The 15,767-nt window shown below is 48.7% G+C and overlaps 1 protein-coding gene across 1 annotated transcript; it reads left to right on the forward strand.

Annotated features, from left to right (window-relative positions):
• Positions 1-9,922: 9,922 nt before the first annotated feature.
• Positions 9,923-12,446, forward strand: LOC107313434 (16 kDa beta-galactoside-binding lectin). Its single transcript, XM_015861650.3, has 4 exons — positions 9,923-9,969; positions 11,344-11,423; positions 11,563-11,734; positions 12,237-12,446. Exons 1-4 carry the CDS (start codon positions 9,961-9,963, stop codon positions 12,378-12,380), a joined length of 405 nt encoding a protein of 134 aa, XP_015717136.2. The 5' UTR covers positions 9,923-9,960; the 3' UTR covers positions 12,381-12,446.
• Positions 12,447-15,767: the final 3,321 nt, after the last annotated feature.

The raw sequence follows: 15,767 nt of genomic DNA on the forward strand, positions 1-15,767 counted from the left end.
TGGGACTGCTTAGGGGTTCTAGGGCTGCTAAGACCAGTAATATTGCACAGCTCTTGCACTGCACAGCTTTTTATGGAAGTCGGTCACTGCTTGTGGGAATAACCATTTGCTTACTCTGAAGAAAGCCTCATTCTCCAGGTTTTCTGCTGGGGAAATAGACACAGAAGAGGTGAAATCGATATTTAGCATGCTGAGGATGGGAGGCAGAGTGATGCAGGCATCCTAAGTCGTGTTCCCTAGCAGCAACCCACAGTGAACACATTAATGTGCACCTAAGCACTTCTGCTTCATCAAGCTCCTGCTCTCCTTGCTACCTACTCAGCCTGCCTGGCCCCTTCCTGTTGGGTGCAGGTGGCTGTTTCCTCATTGCAGGTAGATGTGGCTCCTGTGCTCACACCCAACCCAGGCATCTGATCTGCACCACCCTGAGACACAGAACTCTGCCCTCTCCTCACACCACTTGGGAAACATGCCTCCTGCTTTGCTATGATAAAGTCCACCCTGCTGCTTCCCAGTGCTTAACTCCTACAAACCAAAGAGGTGCTTATTCCCTTATAAAGGCCTTCTAAAGTTGGTGTGCAGCTGAAAGTGCTATGCTACACCTTCTCTTCTCACCACCTCCCTGCTCCAGGGATGCGTGCTGTCACACCGGCTCAGCAGATTGCTAAAAACAGACAGCTCAGCAGAACTGGACATTCATCTGAATCATGAAGCTTCTGCTAAGGTCTCAATTACATTCCCAAATTGCAGCTCTGATTAGACTCATGCTGCAGCCTTGCTAACAGAAGTTGTGCAGGTGAGCTGGCAGCCTGATGCAACTCCTCAGCCATTAATTGTCTTTGTTAGACTGTCTTTTGCTCACAGGTCTTCATCACTTAAGCTTGGTGGAATGGCTTCTTAAAACCCACACCTTAACAAGACCAGCACTTAAATCAGCAATCATTTATGCTGGTGGTGTAAACTCCCATCAGAGTCATATCGTATGACAGACTTAAGATAGGAAGCTCCACCCACCCAGCAAATGAATGGCACAGGCTGCCCAGGGAGGTGGTGGTGTTACCGTCCCGGAGGTGTTCAAGAAGTGTGGAGATGTGGCTCTGGAGGACATGGTCACATGGGCATGGTGAGGATGGGATGATGATTAAAGTAGATGATCTTAAATGACTCTTCTCACCTTAATAATTCTATGATCCTAAGCATCAAGGAAGAGAACATGAAAGCTTAAAAATAAACCCATTCAGAAATCCATCACAAAACCCACTTTGTTTTACTGTGACAAAAGCCATTTGTTTTAAATTAGTAATATAGGACTCTGGAGTGGCTTTAAACAAGACAAGCTCAGTTGCTGCTAGGTTTTGTTAAAGCTAGAATTTCTCATGCTATGCACTGCAAGTAGAACCAAAGGGCAGGTTAGCTGAAGGGGCTTTGCAAGAAGAAACAGTTAACTGCAACATTCTTCCCTGGTCCACACAACTGCATTAAGGGATATAACTCCACACCTAAACAAAGTAATGCACCTATCCCTTTACAGAGCCTCAGCGCTGGATGTAGCCTGCTTAGAAGGAGGTTGCAAAGGTTTCCTTCCTGCCCCTTGTCATGGTTTCTTTCTGAGGTCAGTGTCTGGTAATTTACATAGCGAGCAGCAGTGGGATGAGGAAAGAACAAAATGAAAATACATGGAAAAGAATTGGGGAAAAAAAAGTTTTTTTTAAAGAGGTATTGGGTAGAGAAAAATGATTTGGTACCTTGTGTTACCTAAGGGCTGGTTTACCAGTTCTGCTGGATGAGGCAAAGTCTTATGTAGCTGAGCATCCAGGGGCACCAGGTGCTATGGACAGGTGTGGTGTTGAGGCACCATGGTGGTAACTGCCTGGCCCAACACAGCAGCTTCCTATGCAGCAGTCTGCCTGCAGGAATGGAACATCCTGCAAACCTTGTGCTCCCTCCACTGGAGCAGGCAATCTGACCTGATAGAACAAACTTGGGGATGCGTACTGACAGTTAGCAAAGGTGTTTTTTATGGTTTGATGTAGTTTGATGTAGTGGAAGTGGGAAGCACAAGAATCTGCAACGGCGTGTCTCATGCCTGGACTCCCCTGACTCGGCAGGGGCCAAATAGCTTTGAACAGCCAAGTGCAGAGTGTTTGTTATCTTAGGTTGTACAAAGTCCGCCTGGGAGTTGCATGCCAACGGGTAAACAGAAAGGATTGCTTAGTGTGAAGGGGAAGGTCCCATGCCTCACTTACTGAAAGGGCAAGAAAGTCCCAGGCTTTAACACTGTTGCTACAGGGATGCAGAGCTCAGTTTCCTCCATCATCAAGCACTTCGCCCTTCTTATCTCCTTCGTGTTTGTCATGCTGTATTGTGAACCTATCTGCGGCGTGAGGATTTGGGCTGCTCATTTATCAGGGGTAAATGTGTGCATGGGGCTGCAGCCATTGCTGAGAGGGCTAACAGCAGTCTGGCTGTTCTGGCACCCCATCCTTGATTACCAGCAGCCAGCACTTGATCTTTTGGTTTGCATTCTCCCAGCCCACAGACACAATGGGGAGCTGATAAGCATGAGGGCAGGGATTTTCCTCAGAGCCAGGTGCCTTGCTAGTGGCCAAGATGTGTGGCTCAGAGCAAAATGTACTTCAGAGGGCAAATATGTTGCTCATGTGTAGCCTGCAGGGCTCCAGCAAAGACTATGAAGAGACTGGAGCAGCAGTTTTGCCCCCCTATGTACCCACCCCATCCTCTTGCAGTTTCAGCCCCCTTCACAATGCTAGTGACACTGAAGGTGAAGCTTGAGTCTTGAATGATCTTTTTTCTGCCTGATGGTTCATATCCCACAAGCACATTGTTTGCTCTCCTCAGCTCAGTTCTGCTTATTACAGCATATGGGCAAAGACAAGAAATATGTAGGGCAGGAGATGCTGGTTTGCAGCAAGAGGCTGACAAAACTATCAGAAATCCCTAAATACAAAGCCTCTTCCAGGAAGGAAGGATAAGCAACGTTGTTTCATAACATATAGTATGTATATGTCAAAACACATCTGTTTCCAGAAAAAGACAAGGAACTACACTGCACTGTACAAAGCTATCCATCTCTCTATCTCTTTGAGTAGATGTGGCTGAAGTGATCTTTAAAAACAGGCAAATAAATGCTCCTCTGAAGGCAGGGCAGCTCCTAGGCAAGAGGCTGTAATGAAGCCCATCCAGAGGAGGTCAGTAAGCCTGGCAGTGCTGCCTCCAAGGTAAAGACACAGATGGCATCGTCAAGGAAACTTACGCATTTTTCTTTGCATAAACAATAGAGCTGGCTTAGTCATCAGCTGAATGGCATGCTCAAGGAAAATGTTCATCTTTCTGTTCAGGAGCTATTTGCATCTGACTTGGATTTTTTTGTCTTCTTGCTTTATAAATACTGAATGGATGATTGAAGGAAACAGCTCATAGCTCTCCCCTCTCCTCGCTTTCTGGTTGCTTCTTTACACCAAGCCTACTCCTCCTGATAGCGTCACCTGCTGACTTCAGATTGGATGGCTTTTTAGCTGCTGGGAGGACTGACTGTGAGGAGACCCTGGGGCTGCCAGCAGTAGCAGGTGGGACCTCTGAAAGCAGGGACTCTGGGTCCAAAGCGCTGACCTGCTTCATCTTCAGTGCTGCAGCCTCCCAGCACTCTGGATAAGCTGCTTCTTATTGAAGGAAGAAAACAGCTTTGGATTCTCTGTGGTATGGAGTAGTCGTGTTTTGTCAGGAATGCCAGCAACCAGCCATTGCTCATGTGGTGTCTGCTCCTCATGCTGACACGCTTGGCTGGGCCCTTCCTGACATGAGAGGGTGACAAATCACCCACTCATACAGACGTAGCATCCATACAAGTCCAATTCCTCCCAACTGTGGCCAAGAGTAAGGGTACATATAGTGGTGCTTCCCCTCAATTCTGACGTCTTGCAGATTTCTGTAGGTGTGATGCTTCTTCATCCTTGGACTCAGGCTTCTGAAGCTGCTGTGGGATTCTGCCAGCCTCTCTCAGACAGACAGCTATTTCCTCTAGAGGTGAACACAGAGTGCTGTGTGCTCACATATCATGGCAGGGCAGTGACTTGGTGCCTTGGCAGAGTCTGTCACCTGTTGCTGACTAACATGGTGGTGGCAGCATTCAGTTGCCTTTTGGTCTCATGTGGGACTTGGGGGCACTGCTCAACTCATGCCATGACTCACCCTCACAATTTCCTGCTTTCTGTCAGTGTGAGAAACCCTGCCTGCCTTCCTTTTTCCTTGCATCCTACTGTGCTCAGGGCTCTCCACTGCTACAGTTCATCGTGCTGTGGCCAGAAACTCTTTGTGGACCCACCCAGAAGCTGCAAGCAAGATCACCACAGCCTGCAGGGGGTTGGGGGGAAGAGTTTCTGACCTTCCCACAGTCTCACTAATGATGCTCTTGCTTCCAAACTGAATTTGCTGGACTACCACGTGCAGGTATGTTTCCTAAGGTGTGTGTGTGTGTAGATTCTTCAGCTGTGACCTGAGATGTCTCCTTCTAGCCACCTGAGAAGCGGCCTGTCACCAAGCACAGAAGGCAGGCAACCAATCAATTTGTGTGCCTTTGGTACTGATTTAAAGCCCAAGCCTGTTCTGTGCCTTTGCATAAGAAGGTCCAGCAGCTTCCTGAAACATGTCCAACAAAAGCACAAACATGTCCAGTTTCTGCCTTTGCTATAGTGGCCTGTAAAGCCAGCCTGCACTGGGGCAATTCTCAATGTCAGAATCTGCCACAACCACACTTGTGTTTACTGCTGCTGGAGCCAAACTGGTAGGGGAAATAGTTTAAAATTTACAACATAGTTAAAATCCATTTTAGCAGCATGTGAAGCCCAAACATGTGACATGCATGGCACACAATCCTGTGTACTTGGTGTGCTGAGTGGATGGCAGCAGCATGAGGTGGCTGAAGATGTGCACCGCATGCTAATGACCATCCAGCTTGGCACTCTCGTGAGGAGGGGCTGGTAACATAGCTGCTCCTGTAGTGGTACCATCAGTGGGAGAAAACTGCGGAGGAGACATAACTCTCTGGGATTGCTGCACATCAATAGCAGCAACATGTTCGGATTCCCACCCTCTGTGTGTTACTTAAGCCTGGGCACCAAAGAAATTTCCCAAAGAAATCTACGAGCTCTGGTGCTGATGCTCATTGAATCATAGAATCACTGAGTTACAGACTCATTAAGGCTGGAAAAGACCTATAAGATCATTCAGTCCAACTGCTGACCCATCCCCAGCATGCCCACTAACCACATCCCTCTGTGCCACACCCCCAGGGATGGTGATAATCCCCAGATATTCCTGGCATCTATTTGTACATTTTGTTTCTTGTGGCAGCACCCTGTGCAACAGCCCCCAGCATGCCTCTGTTCTCAGGCAGATGTAATGCGGCTGCAGAGGGCTCACGTTCCCAAATTGTAAGGCATTTTGTATGGGGATTAGCTGTTCTGTTTTATAATGACAATAATAGGCTCTTCTTAGAACGCTTCCCTGCATTAATTTGATTTAACAGTGATGAAAGCATTGTACTAAAGGGATCCAGTAACACTGGTCTTAAACCTGAATGTGTCTTTGTTTATCGCACTTCAGCACACAGAAGATTCGAGTTTGTGTCTGAAGCAAGGGAGCCCTCATGACACAAGACTCAGCCTAAGTCTGCTTGAGAAAACACAGTGATGGAGAAGAGGTCAGGAAAGGAAAGAAGTTCCAACCCAAGAAACACTATTTTGAATGCGCTTCAGTATCTTGGGACTTTGAACCATCACTGTTAGTGGTTCTTTGAAGCCTGCTGCTAGTTTTATGAATCAGCCTGCTCTTTGCAAGGCAACCTTCAAACACCAATTGACAATTTTCTCCTGCCTAAATTCCATATTAGAAATATTTGAGCCACCTTTAATAAATTCCTTTTCACTGTGTGGGTGGCTCAAAGGAGACCAGTTCTGGCACACAGATGCCTTTGTAGTGAAGGAACTCCAGATGGTTTCAGTTTCTAAACCATCCTGGCATGCTGTATGTGCTGCATGACAGGCTAGAGGAGAGCTCTTTTACACCAGCACAGCTTCAGGTTGCTGAGATGATTTGGTGGACAGTGGGCTGGTACACAAGGCTGGGTCCCATCCCTTTCCACATCAATGTGAGGCATTTTTCTGCTACTGATTTGAGCAAAGCTGTATACGAAACTACTTCGGGGTCATTCAGCACAAGGGAGACTGCTGCTTTGCAGGTTTTACTTGATTAGCGATGTAAAGAAAGCCAAGCCTTAAAAAACAGTACAAAGGGGAAATCACTAAAAGGCCACCAGATGTTGCTTTCCTCAGCTGCTGAGGGAAAACAAAGATGTAGCCTGTACCTTCTGCTGTATGGAAAAGGTGGGAAGGATGACTTCACTACTTCTTTTGTTTTATCAGTGATGCAGGTTTGCTTGCCCAAGATTCCCTGCAGCTGATAAACCTCAAGACAACCTGAGCAATGTGTAATGTGTGGGAAGTGCTGCTGTCCTACAGAGGTATTCCAGGGAAGAAATGTTTCAGGGTGTAGTTGCAGAGGTTTGCAGTGTGTCCGTAGCTGACATAAATGTAAAGGTAACACTGTTGTACATAAATATCACAAAAGGACAGAGCTGACAGACCTCTAGAAAACAGCTGCTCAGAGGGTTGACTGGGTTTGTCCTGAGTAATGTGCATCTTGGACTCTGAAGTGGTAAGAAATGGGAAAAAGGGCGGCCCAGCAGGGGGAGGTGCAGCATAACAGTGCTGGATTCATGAGTTCAGAGCAGCAGGGACCTCAGATGAGCAAATGTAAGCAGCTCCTCAGAGATGCAGGAATAAGTGCTGAGGAGATGTTTGCCATTTACAAGGTATGGAGTATGCTAAAGTGAAATGAACCTCAAGTGACAAAGCCGCAGTTCTAGGCAGCTAGCAACTCACTCCCATTGGATCTGCTCCACCAAGAGATGAATGTAGGGACTGTCAGCTGGAGTCAGTGGTAATGAGGGAAATAAATGTGTTGAAGCTTACTTAAAATCTCACTGAATAGACCAGCAAAATCCTTTCATCACTCAGCCAGAAAGTGCAAGACATTCTTTATAATCAACTTACTTTCTAATTAACTTAGAATCGAGGTGCTTCCCTTTTAATAGAGGGGAAGCTGAAATCCGGAAGTGACCTGGGATAAATTGCTGTAGTGGTATGTGGCCAAGCAGCCCCAGCGAGCATCCCCCGTGGCCTGGGCCTTCAGCCCCTCCTCCAGCACAACCTTCCCTCAGAAGCAATGCCCAGGAAGGTTCCATGCCTCCCGAGCTTCATCTTTCCCAGAGCTGGGTGAAGTTGGGTGCTCAGCCCCACCAGAATCAGTTTTCCCGTAGCATGTGATTTTTAATGACATGAGTCATTAGCCAGAGAGAGGACTTGCCAAGGGCTAGGGTGTATTTTCTCTCGCAGCAGATCAAAAAGAGCAGTAATCAGCATGCTGCATCTGTTTGGCATTTACATTTTTTAAAGCAAATCTGGGGCATTTCTGGAAACTGTTAGGAGAAAATCAGACTGGCCAGTTGTCTGCCTCCAGAATGTATGAATGAAGTGAAAAACTAAGAGCTGGGCTGGACACTGGGTGCTGGCAGGGCCTCCTGCTCTCAAGAGTGAGCATCCAGGGCTGAGTGCTGGGAGGACACCCTTAATTAACCACCCTAAGAAAACTCCCCCAGGCATCACCCTCTAAACCTCTTTTGTTCTATCACTGCTACCAGGGAGAAGAAGCTGACCACCATCTCGCCACAACCTCCTTTCTGGAAGCTGTATGGAGCCATAAGGTCCCCCCTGAGCCTTTTCTTCTCCAGATGGAGCAATCCCAGTTTCCCCATCCACTCCCCATAAGACTTGTGCTCCAGATCCTTCACACCTTCTTTGTAGTGATAGGCTGAAAACTGAATGCAGTACTCAAGGTGCAGCTCACCAGTGCTGAGTACACAGGGACAATCACCTCCCTGCTCTTGCTGATTGCACCATTTCTGATACAAGCCAGGGTGCCATTGCCCTTCTTGGCCACCTGGGCACTCTGCTGGCTTACGTTCAGCTGGCTGAACTAACACCCCCACATCTTTTTCCTCTGCACAGCTTTCTAGCCATTCTGTCCCCAGCCTGTAAGTACTACAGGAGGCAAGGCCCAAGGGTTTGCTGCTAAAACAGCCTGGCTGCCAGTGCAAAGTGCTCGAGGAAAGCCAACAGTACAGTTTCTGTATTATTAGACAGATACATACTGTCTGAACAGAAGGACCATAGCAGGACACAGCAGGCTAGAAAAGCAGCTCACAAAATGTGCATTTCAGGGGGGAAACTGGAATAGACAACACTAAAGCCCCACTTGCCAGCATCTCAGCCTCCAGAAATAATGCTGAAGCACTGAAAGCAGGAGAAGTCTCCAGGGGTTTCGCAAAGCTGAATGGAAAACAAACACAAAAACCCAACCGACCAAACAGAATTCGCTCAACCCCTCACACGTGGCAGCCAGCAGGGCAACAGCTGTACACAAGCATGGAAAGGAGGCGACTAAAGCCTCTCGCTAACACGTGATTGATCCCGTTAACATCATGCTAGGGACTAGGGTAAGCTTAAGGTGGAATTTCTTTGGCTTGCTCTGTGCTGTCTGTGCTGGAGCCTGCTCCTGGTGCTGTTTGCTATAGGCTCTGGCTCTGTGCTAGCAGTTACCTCCCGGCTTCCATGTGGCCCTTCCATAAATACAGGATAGCCAGAGAGTTAGCTGGAGGCCAGAGGATACATGGGATTTTTCCTCTGGTACCCTTAGTCAGCATTTTGTCGTCTTTTATACATTCCAGTTGCAGGGCTCCAATTCAGGCTTGTGAGTTTCTAGCTCAAATGCAGCTGAGCTTTGTTTGGCCCAGAGTCTGCTGAAATGCCACGTGAATGTTCAGGAATGGGTGCATGGATATTTGGGGCAGGGTAGTATCAGGAGTCGGGGTGCTGTCAGTGTAACAGCAAGCACAGTCTGCAGGGCAGCATGACTCCTTCACTACTCGGCCATAAGTGGCCCTTCCTGGTGCTATCCACAGATCCCTCACAGGCCAGCCAAGGCTCAACCAGATAACACTGCCTCCTATACAAAGCCCTGACTGCAGTTCTGCAAGCAGAGCTGTGAAGCTGTACGTCACTAACATCACTTCCTGCAGGAGGGAAACTGAGGCACAGAGGATTCTGCTAAGCAGGCAGTGGGGACCCACAAGGAGAACAGCCTCGGTCCTGCACCCAGCCATCTGCCAACAAAGTGTTTCTCCTTCTCCTTCTAGAGTCTGGAATGGAACCAGTAGGATCATGCTGCTTCTCAAACACTACAGCCTGAATTCCAGCAACAAGCAGTGCCCCCCACACGCAGCACTAACTTAGAGATTTCTGGGTTGCACTGAACTGCAGGCAGCGACGTTTCATACCCAGGAGCTCCCAACAGCCCTCCACAAGCACGAGGCTGGGCTTGAGTGTGAGCACACATGTACTCTCAGAAGCTGGGAGCAGTAACATGAGGACTCCAACCCAGATTTCAGGCAGGGATCACCTAACAAAAAGCAGCCACCTCGCTGCAGGCACAGAGCCATGGGACCAGAGCCAACATACACTGCTGCAGAGCAGCTAAAAGGGCTTACAGGAAGGATTTCTAGGATCATGCAGAAGCAAACAATCACTGGCTTCAAAAATCACACACATCCTGCCCACAAAGAACAATATCAATCACAATCTCCCGCTGCCTACTTTAAATGGCTGGGAAAGCTCCAGCTCCCAGACAGCTGCAACTGATCCCCTTCTTGCCTCCCCCCACATCCCTCCCCCCATCATGTGATGGTCCTGCCCAAGTGATTTAAGCTGCTGGAGCCGAGCGCTGAGTCACGTTGGCTGTGGAGCAGGGGCTTGGGGCGTCTGCAACATGGAGCAAGTGAGTGCCCCAGGCAGGACTTTGGGGTGGCTGCCTGTGGGTTCTGGGTCGGTGCCAGAGGGAGGAGGAGACAAGGATTAGGCGAGAGGAAACGGTGGGCTGATATGAGGCTGTGGGAAGAACAGCTAGGGCTGGCTGGCTGTGTTTCTTTTCTAGCGTGTTATTTAAGTAGAGAAGCTGTTTTAATGCATGTTTTATTTTAAAGTTTTGAGACCATCTGCAGCTTATGGTTTGAATATCCTTTCTTACTTTAATTTTTCCATCTTGAAAAATGCATTTTTGGGTCCAGGGCCGTGCTAAGTTTGTACAGCAGCAGAAGGAAGGAGGGCTGCTTGTGCTGACCCTGCCCTGGCACCATGCCTATTCTTTTGGCTGCACTCTAGCAGGGCACCCCAACCAGAGCCATAAGGTAGTGCCGTAGTGATAGGCAGCCCAGCGTCTGTGGGACCTGATCCCATTAGCCTCATCCTTGGGTACAGCGGCGAGCAGTCATGAAGGATCACACTGCTCAGTTTGGGTGGCTGTCCCAAGGGTCACTGAGCCCTGGAGCAGCCCAAAGCTACTGACCATGGGTCACACAAAAAGAACCAGCCCACGTGAGCTAAGTAACCAACTGGAGGTTCTCTCCCCATCTTATCTGCCGTGTTGTTGGGCTCTGCACTATTGCAGCTGGGCCTGCAAGCACAGGTATTGAAGCGTGGTTTGGGTTAAACCTAACCACATCAACAGCATCTTCCTCTTAGCTGAAGGAGGTGGGGATTTTACCTGCTATTTTGGGGGTGTGTGGCTGGAGAAGTGAATAATCTGGCTCCAGGGGTGGCAATGAGTCTTTTTCATCTCCACAGGAGCTTCCCTAGGTGTGTTTGGCTCTGCTGGGCTGCAGCCAGAAGCAGGCTCTCCTCTGCACATAGCTCTAGGTTAAACCATCATATTTGGGTGGCCCCAAAATATGGTGGAGATCTACCTGAAGAAGGGGACACAGTGTTACAAAAGCTAACTGCTATTAATCCTGTGCTAAGGGCTGCTGCTGAGTGAAAGGTGCAAGCTTCATTGTGAGGCTGTCCTTTGTAGTGTCTGGTAGATCAGCTGCTCAATGCACCCATCCTCACTGCAGTGGCTAAAACCACCACCCCTTCAGCTTGCATTGCTCAGTGGGGTGACAACACAAGGCTGGTGGTTGTGACCTGGGATTCTCCAGCAGCATGGCTGATGCAGCCCTGTCCGTAGAACTGAATGGCAAAGGTCCTCGGCTCTGTGGGACTCGCTTTGTGCCTTACACCAGGCAGGGCTCTGTGGGACTCGCTTTGTGCCTTACACCAGGCAGGGCTGGTGGGCTGCCCTTGGGATGCTGACCCCTGTGGTTTGGTCCTACAGGGACTGGTTGTTACCCAGCTGGATGTACAGCCTGGAGAGTGTGTCAAGGTCAAAGGGAAGATCCCGTCTGATGCCAAAGGGTGAGTGAAAAGATGGCAATAGGGGCCTGCCATCTGGAGGCTCCTGCCTTCCCAGGGATTGGCAGAGCTCCTACTGGGTGCAGCTTGTTGGTTCTGGGTAGCTGGGCATTTCCTCATCGCTGCCTCTCCATCTCCCCAGGTTTTCTGTGAATGTAGGGAAGGACAGCAGCAACCTCATGCTTCATTTCAACCCCCGCTTTGACTGCCATGGGGATGTTAACACTATTGTGTGCAACTCAAAGGAGGATGGCACGTGGGGTGAAGAGGACAGGAAGGCTGACTTCCCCTTCCAGCATGGCGACAAGGTTGAGGTGAGGTGCCAGGGATCTATGCAAGGCCCTGACACAATGTACTGGTGGGCTGAGGGCAATTCTTCTAATGCTACCAAGTGAGAAGGGACAGGTATGGAAAGGGAGCTGGGCAGGTATGGAAAGGGAGCTAGGTAGTGGGAGAGTCCTGCAGCTGACCAACTGTCTGGACTGCTCTGTGTCAATGCCCAACAAACAGCTCAGCTGTTTTCAGTGCCCCACTCCAGCCTTGCTTTGTGAGGTGTGCAGGTAAGAGCAATTGAAACACTGACCTGTGATTCAGACTGAGTCTACCTTATCCTTTAGTTGCAGAAGCTTAGAACTGATCTTGTGCAGAGCACACCAGCTTCATCCTTTCCACCTCTGCAGGGAGGTGACTGAGCTAGCAGACGTTGCCTTGACCGCCTGTGGATATCTCAGCTATCCTGTACCCACTGTGCAGGGGCAGGGGAGCCCGCCTTGTGACCTGTGATGTGCTAGCCTTCCTTCTTGTGGTTCCTTACAGATCTGTATCTCCTTCGATGCAGCAGAGGTCAAGGTGAAGGTGCCGGATGTGGAGTTTGAGTTTCCCAATCGACTGGGCATGGAGAAAATTCAATACCTGTCTGTGGAGGGTGACTTTAAAGTGAAAGCTATTAAGTTCAGCTAACTGCTATAGCTTGGTTTTGTTTTCTTTTCCCCTGCATAGTGAAATAAACTTGCCATGGCTGCTTTCTCTGCTGTTTCCTGCTCTAATCTGCTTGCTCATGTGTGTGCTATGGGGGTGGGCAGTGGGAAAGGGTTCGTGTCCACCTGTATGCTCATCTATACTGCTGCCTTGCAGCTGCCACTGAGCTGGACCACACAGCTGGCAAAGTATAACCTGTGACCTGAGCTCCTGTAGCAGTAGGTGCTCCTTTAACCCTGTTTGCTGCAGTGAGTGGTCTCTTGTTTGCTTCCCAGACTCTGGGGCTAGTCCCAGACTGCCGTGACAGAGAAGCTCTAACAAGTGTGTGTTAGGCATGCCTTGTGTCATCCTTGTCCAGGCAGTGCTACTCCATCCTCCTTGCTGGAGAGGTACAGGGCATGGCTTGTGCTTTTGCAGAAAGCTCTGCTCTCTAAGAAAATGGTTTGACGTGTTGCAGGCTGGCACTAAAGAGCAGGCAAATTCAGTGAGCTGCACATGCTGGAGAAGAGACAGGAGTAAAGGGCAAGACCCTTTGTGTCTCTACTGCTTCACAAACTGTGGTATTGACACTGTCAATGATACAGTCAGTGGCTTAGTTATGTGGTAGGTAGGGATACTATAAGTATTGGATTCCAAGTGCACCAAGCATAACTAGTTGCAGTTAGCCAGGGGAGTGGGAGGGAAGCTCAGTGAATTGTCTCTTCCTTTGAAACCTCTTGCTCTGCTCATGTAATGCCTTGGAGTGTGTCTGCTACAGCTGTTCCCAAGCTGCCTGTTAGCTATGTCCAGACAGGGCTTGCCATAGCATTTGAGGATCTAATGAGAGAGAATGGATCCCTGCCCACTGAGTTTGGAGCTGGCCTTGTGGCTGTGGCAGCTGTGACAGTCAGGCCTTCAGTTGTGCTGGTGTGAGGTGCTGCCTTAGCCAAATACTGCTGAAGTGGTGAAACTTGACCTCGTTGGCTAAACTCTGACAACAGGGCTGTTATTTGCTGTTACTTGGAACAGCTGAGTAGTCAGGCCAGCTGCTGGGGAAAAGTAGTAACCATCTGCAGAGTATTTCAGCCACTTGAATGCCTTATGTGGAGAGGCTGCCTTGGCCTGTACCGTGGCAGCTGCCCCAGAGCTGAGGAAATCTGTGAGGTAACTTGCTTTGGAGGTGGCTTTACTGGTAACCTTTTTTCTCTGTTTCCTGGAAGCTCCATCATGGAGGCCTTCTTACAGCTCTGCCAGAAGGGCATGGGCTATAGCTATGTCTTGCCAGTAATGTAAGTACAAAGCCCTTACTTCACAGAGGGGTGCAGACCTTACAGCTGGTCCTCCACCTGTTGGCTACTCCAGTTAGGGGAGGTATGTGCCTGTCAGCATGGACAAGAGTAAAGCTGGTCTCACTTTTTGCCTGTTAAGTTCTCATTTCTAGGTACACTCAAAGTACAAGTGGGGGCTGTTCCCCTCCTATACTTCCCTCAGCAGTTAATTAGGCTTGTCCTGCTTTCTAATTAAAGAGACCAGGGAGAAAAGGGAGGAAGGAAGCCTTTGCCAGCACTTCCTGCCTCTTTTGTTCTCCCACATCCCAGATCTATAAATGCCCCAGTTCCTATAAGTGACACCAGTAAAATGGCAGAATAAATGTGAAGTGTCCTAGCTAGCTCCTAGAATTAAAAGATTTCACCTCTTTTAGAAAAAACAGGAAGGCAAGTATGACATGCCCTGCTGCAGACAGAAGATGCCAGTGAATGTAAAATGTCTTGCTCCTGCTAAGTATGCCTTCCTTGAAATGCATGGTGCACTTGGCTTTTTCAGTATCCTTGGGAACCTGAGCCCTGCTTACTCTGTGGAGGAGCAGAAAAGCACAGCCAGCATGGCCAAAGGGTGTGTCTTTTCTATTTGAATCCTATCAAGTGTGTTGCCAGTCCAGCAACACTTCCCAGAGGAACTAAGAGCCCACAGGTTGTCCAAGCACTGAGATCAGGAGGTGGAGGAAAACCCTGATCCCTGCTTCTGCTGAATCCTTTATGTTTGCCATGTTCAAGTCAGTTTCCATTCCTGTCAGTTCACCAGGAGTCAAAACTATAGCACTTTCTTGCCTTACAGCATCATGGAGAAGGATAAAGGGACCTTGGAGACCCTGGAAAACAGCTGTGAGACTGCCAAAATGAACACAGAATAAGTGATGTACGTTATCACCTCACTTAAAGAACAGAAGAAAAGAAATAACAAATGTTCAGCATTCTGTGCAGAGCCTGAAAGAGTAGTAGATGGGCAAGACAGACCACCAGCCAGCTTTGTCTTCTCAAAAATAACTTGTTCCTGAGCTGTTCACATTAACATTGCTTGACAGAAATAGGCCACCCAACTGACTTTATAGCTATGCAAGCACGCATGTAACCCTCTTCAACACAGCCTCAAAAGACAGCTGTAGGACACTGTGCACCTAGAAATGGGGGGTGGTGTATGTGCAGTGTCTGCAAGGTGAAAGCTGAGGAAGCCAATGGGCAATCCCATTATCAGTAAAAGCACAGCGGAGGGGTGAGCAGCAAGCCCTTCTATTGTTTTTTGATATTTTGGCACAGATAGATGGGTGCTGCACCCCTGCCTTCTGCAGCATGAGGCAGTGACATAGTGCTGTGCCCAGTGACACCGTGAGGTAAAATGGTGCCTTCCCGCCTTCTGCCCCCAGTCAGTGCTACACTGAACCGGACCATCTCCTGCTTGGAGACCACTCTGGCCAGATAAAACATCAGTCACATAACGTTTGTTCAGTAATGTATTGCTAGAAAAGCCTTGTAGTTCATGAGAAGCATACAGCACTGTGTTTATGTGACCTGAAGGCTGCAGGGATAAGCTACAGTCCTATCAGAATGCAGCCAAACCATAATGCTACCCACAGTCAAGATGAGTGAGCATAAAGGAAAGAACAGCTCTTATGTGAATTGAGCCTGGCCAGACCCAGGGATGAAGTCCCCAGATACGCCCCTAGTCTGCTCTTACTGCTCTGAAGCATAGACTCTCCAATGAAAAACTCTCCCATTTTCCATTTTGCAAACAAATTACTGAACTAATCTTTAAGAATTGTATGGAGTTGCTATGAAATGCTGTCTGAGTTCACTCACTTCTCTTCTTCACCACTCTAAACAAGCATGCCAGAGGCTGAGCTGTATGATGGATCAGGCCTGACACGTGGACTGTTCTGGCACTCCGTGATGGATTTTATAATAGGTAACCATCACAAAAGATCTTGTGTGTAAACTTACAACCAACAGACCGTAGTGCGTAAACACTGCTCACTAGGTTTAGTCTCGAGGAAAGCATCTGACATGAATTCCTTGTGACCATCAGTGGCCCAAGGGCTCTGTTAAAAGGGAAAAA

This window comes from Coturnix japonica, chromosome 4 (genome assembly GCF_054131305.1).
Source record: "Coturnix japonica strain WE chromosome 4, WE-NBRP24, whole genome shotgun sequence".
In the NCBI taxonomy this organism is placed as follows: domain Eukaryota; kingdom Metazoa; phylum Chordata; class Aves; order Galliformes; family Phasianidae; genus Coturnix; species Coturnix japonica.

Excerpts from the sequence above, each read along its gene's own strand:
- LOC107313434 (XM_015861650.3), top strand. Across the intron at positions 11,424-11,562 it reads ATCCCGTCTGATGCCAAAGG|GTTTTCTGTGAATGTAGGGA; the intron begins GTGAGTGAAAAG and ends CCATCTCCCCAG. Across the intron at positions 11,735-12,236 it reads AGCATGGCGACAAGGTTGAG|ATCTGTATCTCCTTCGATGC; the intron begins GTGAGGTGCCAG and ends GGTTCCTTACAG.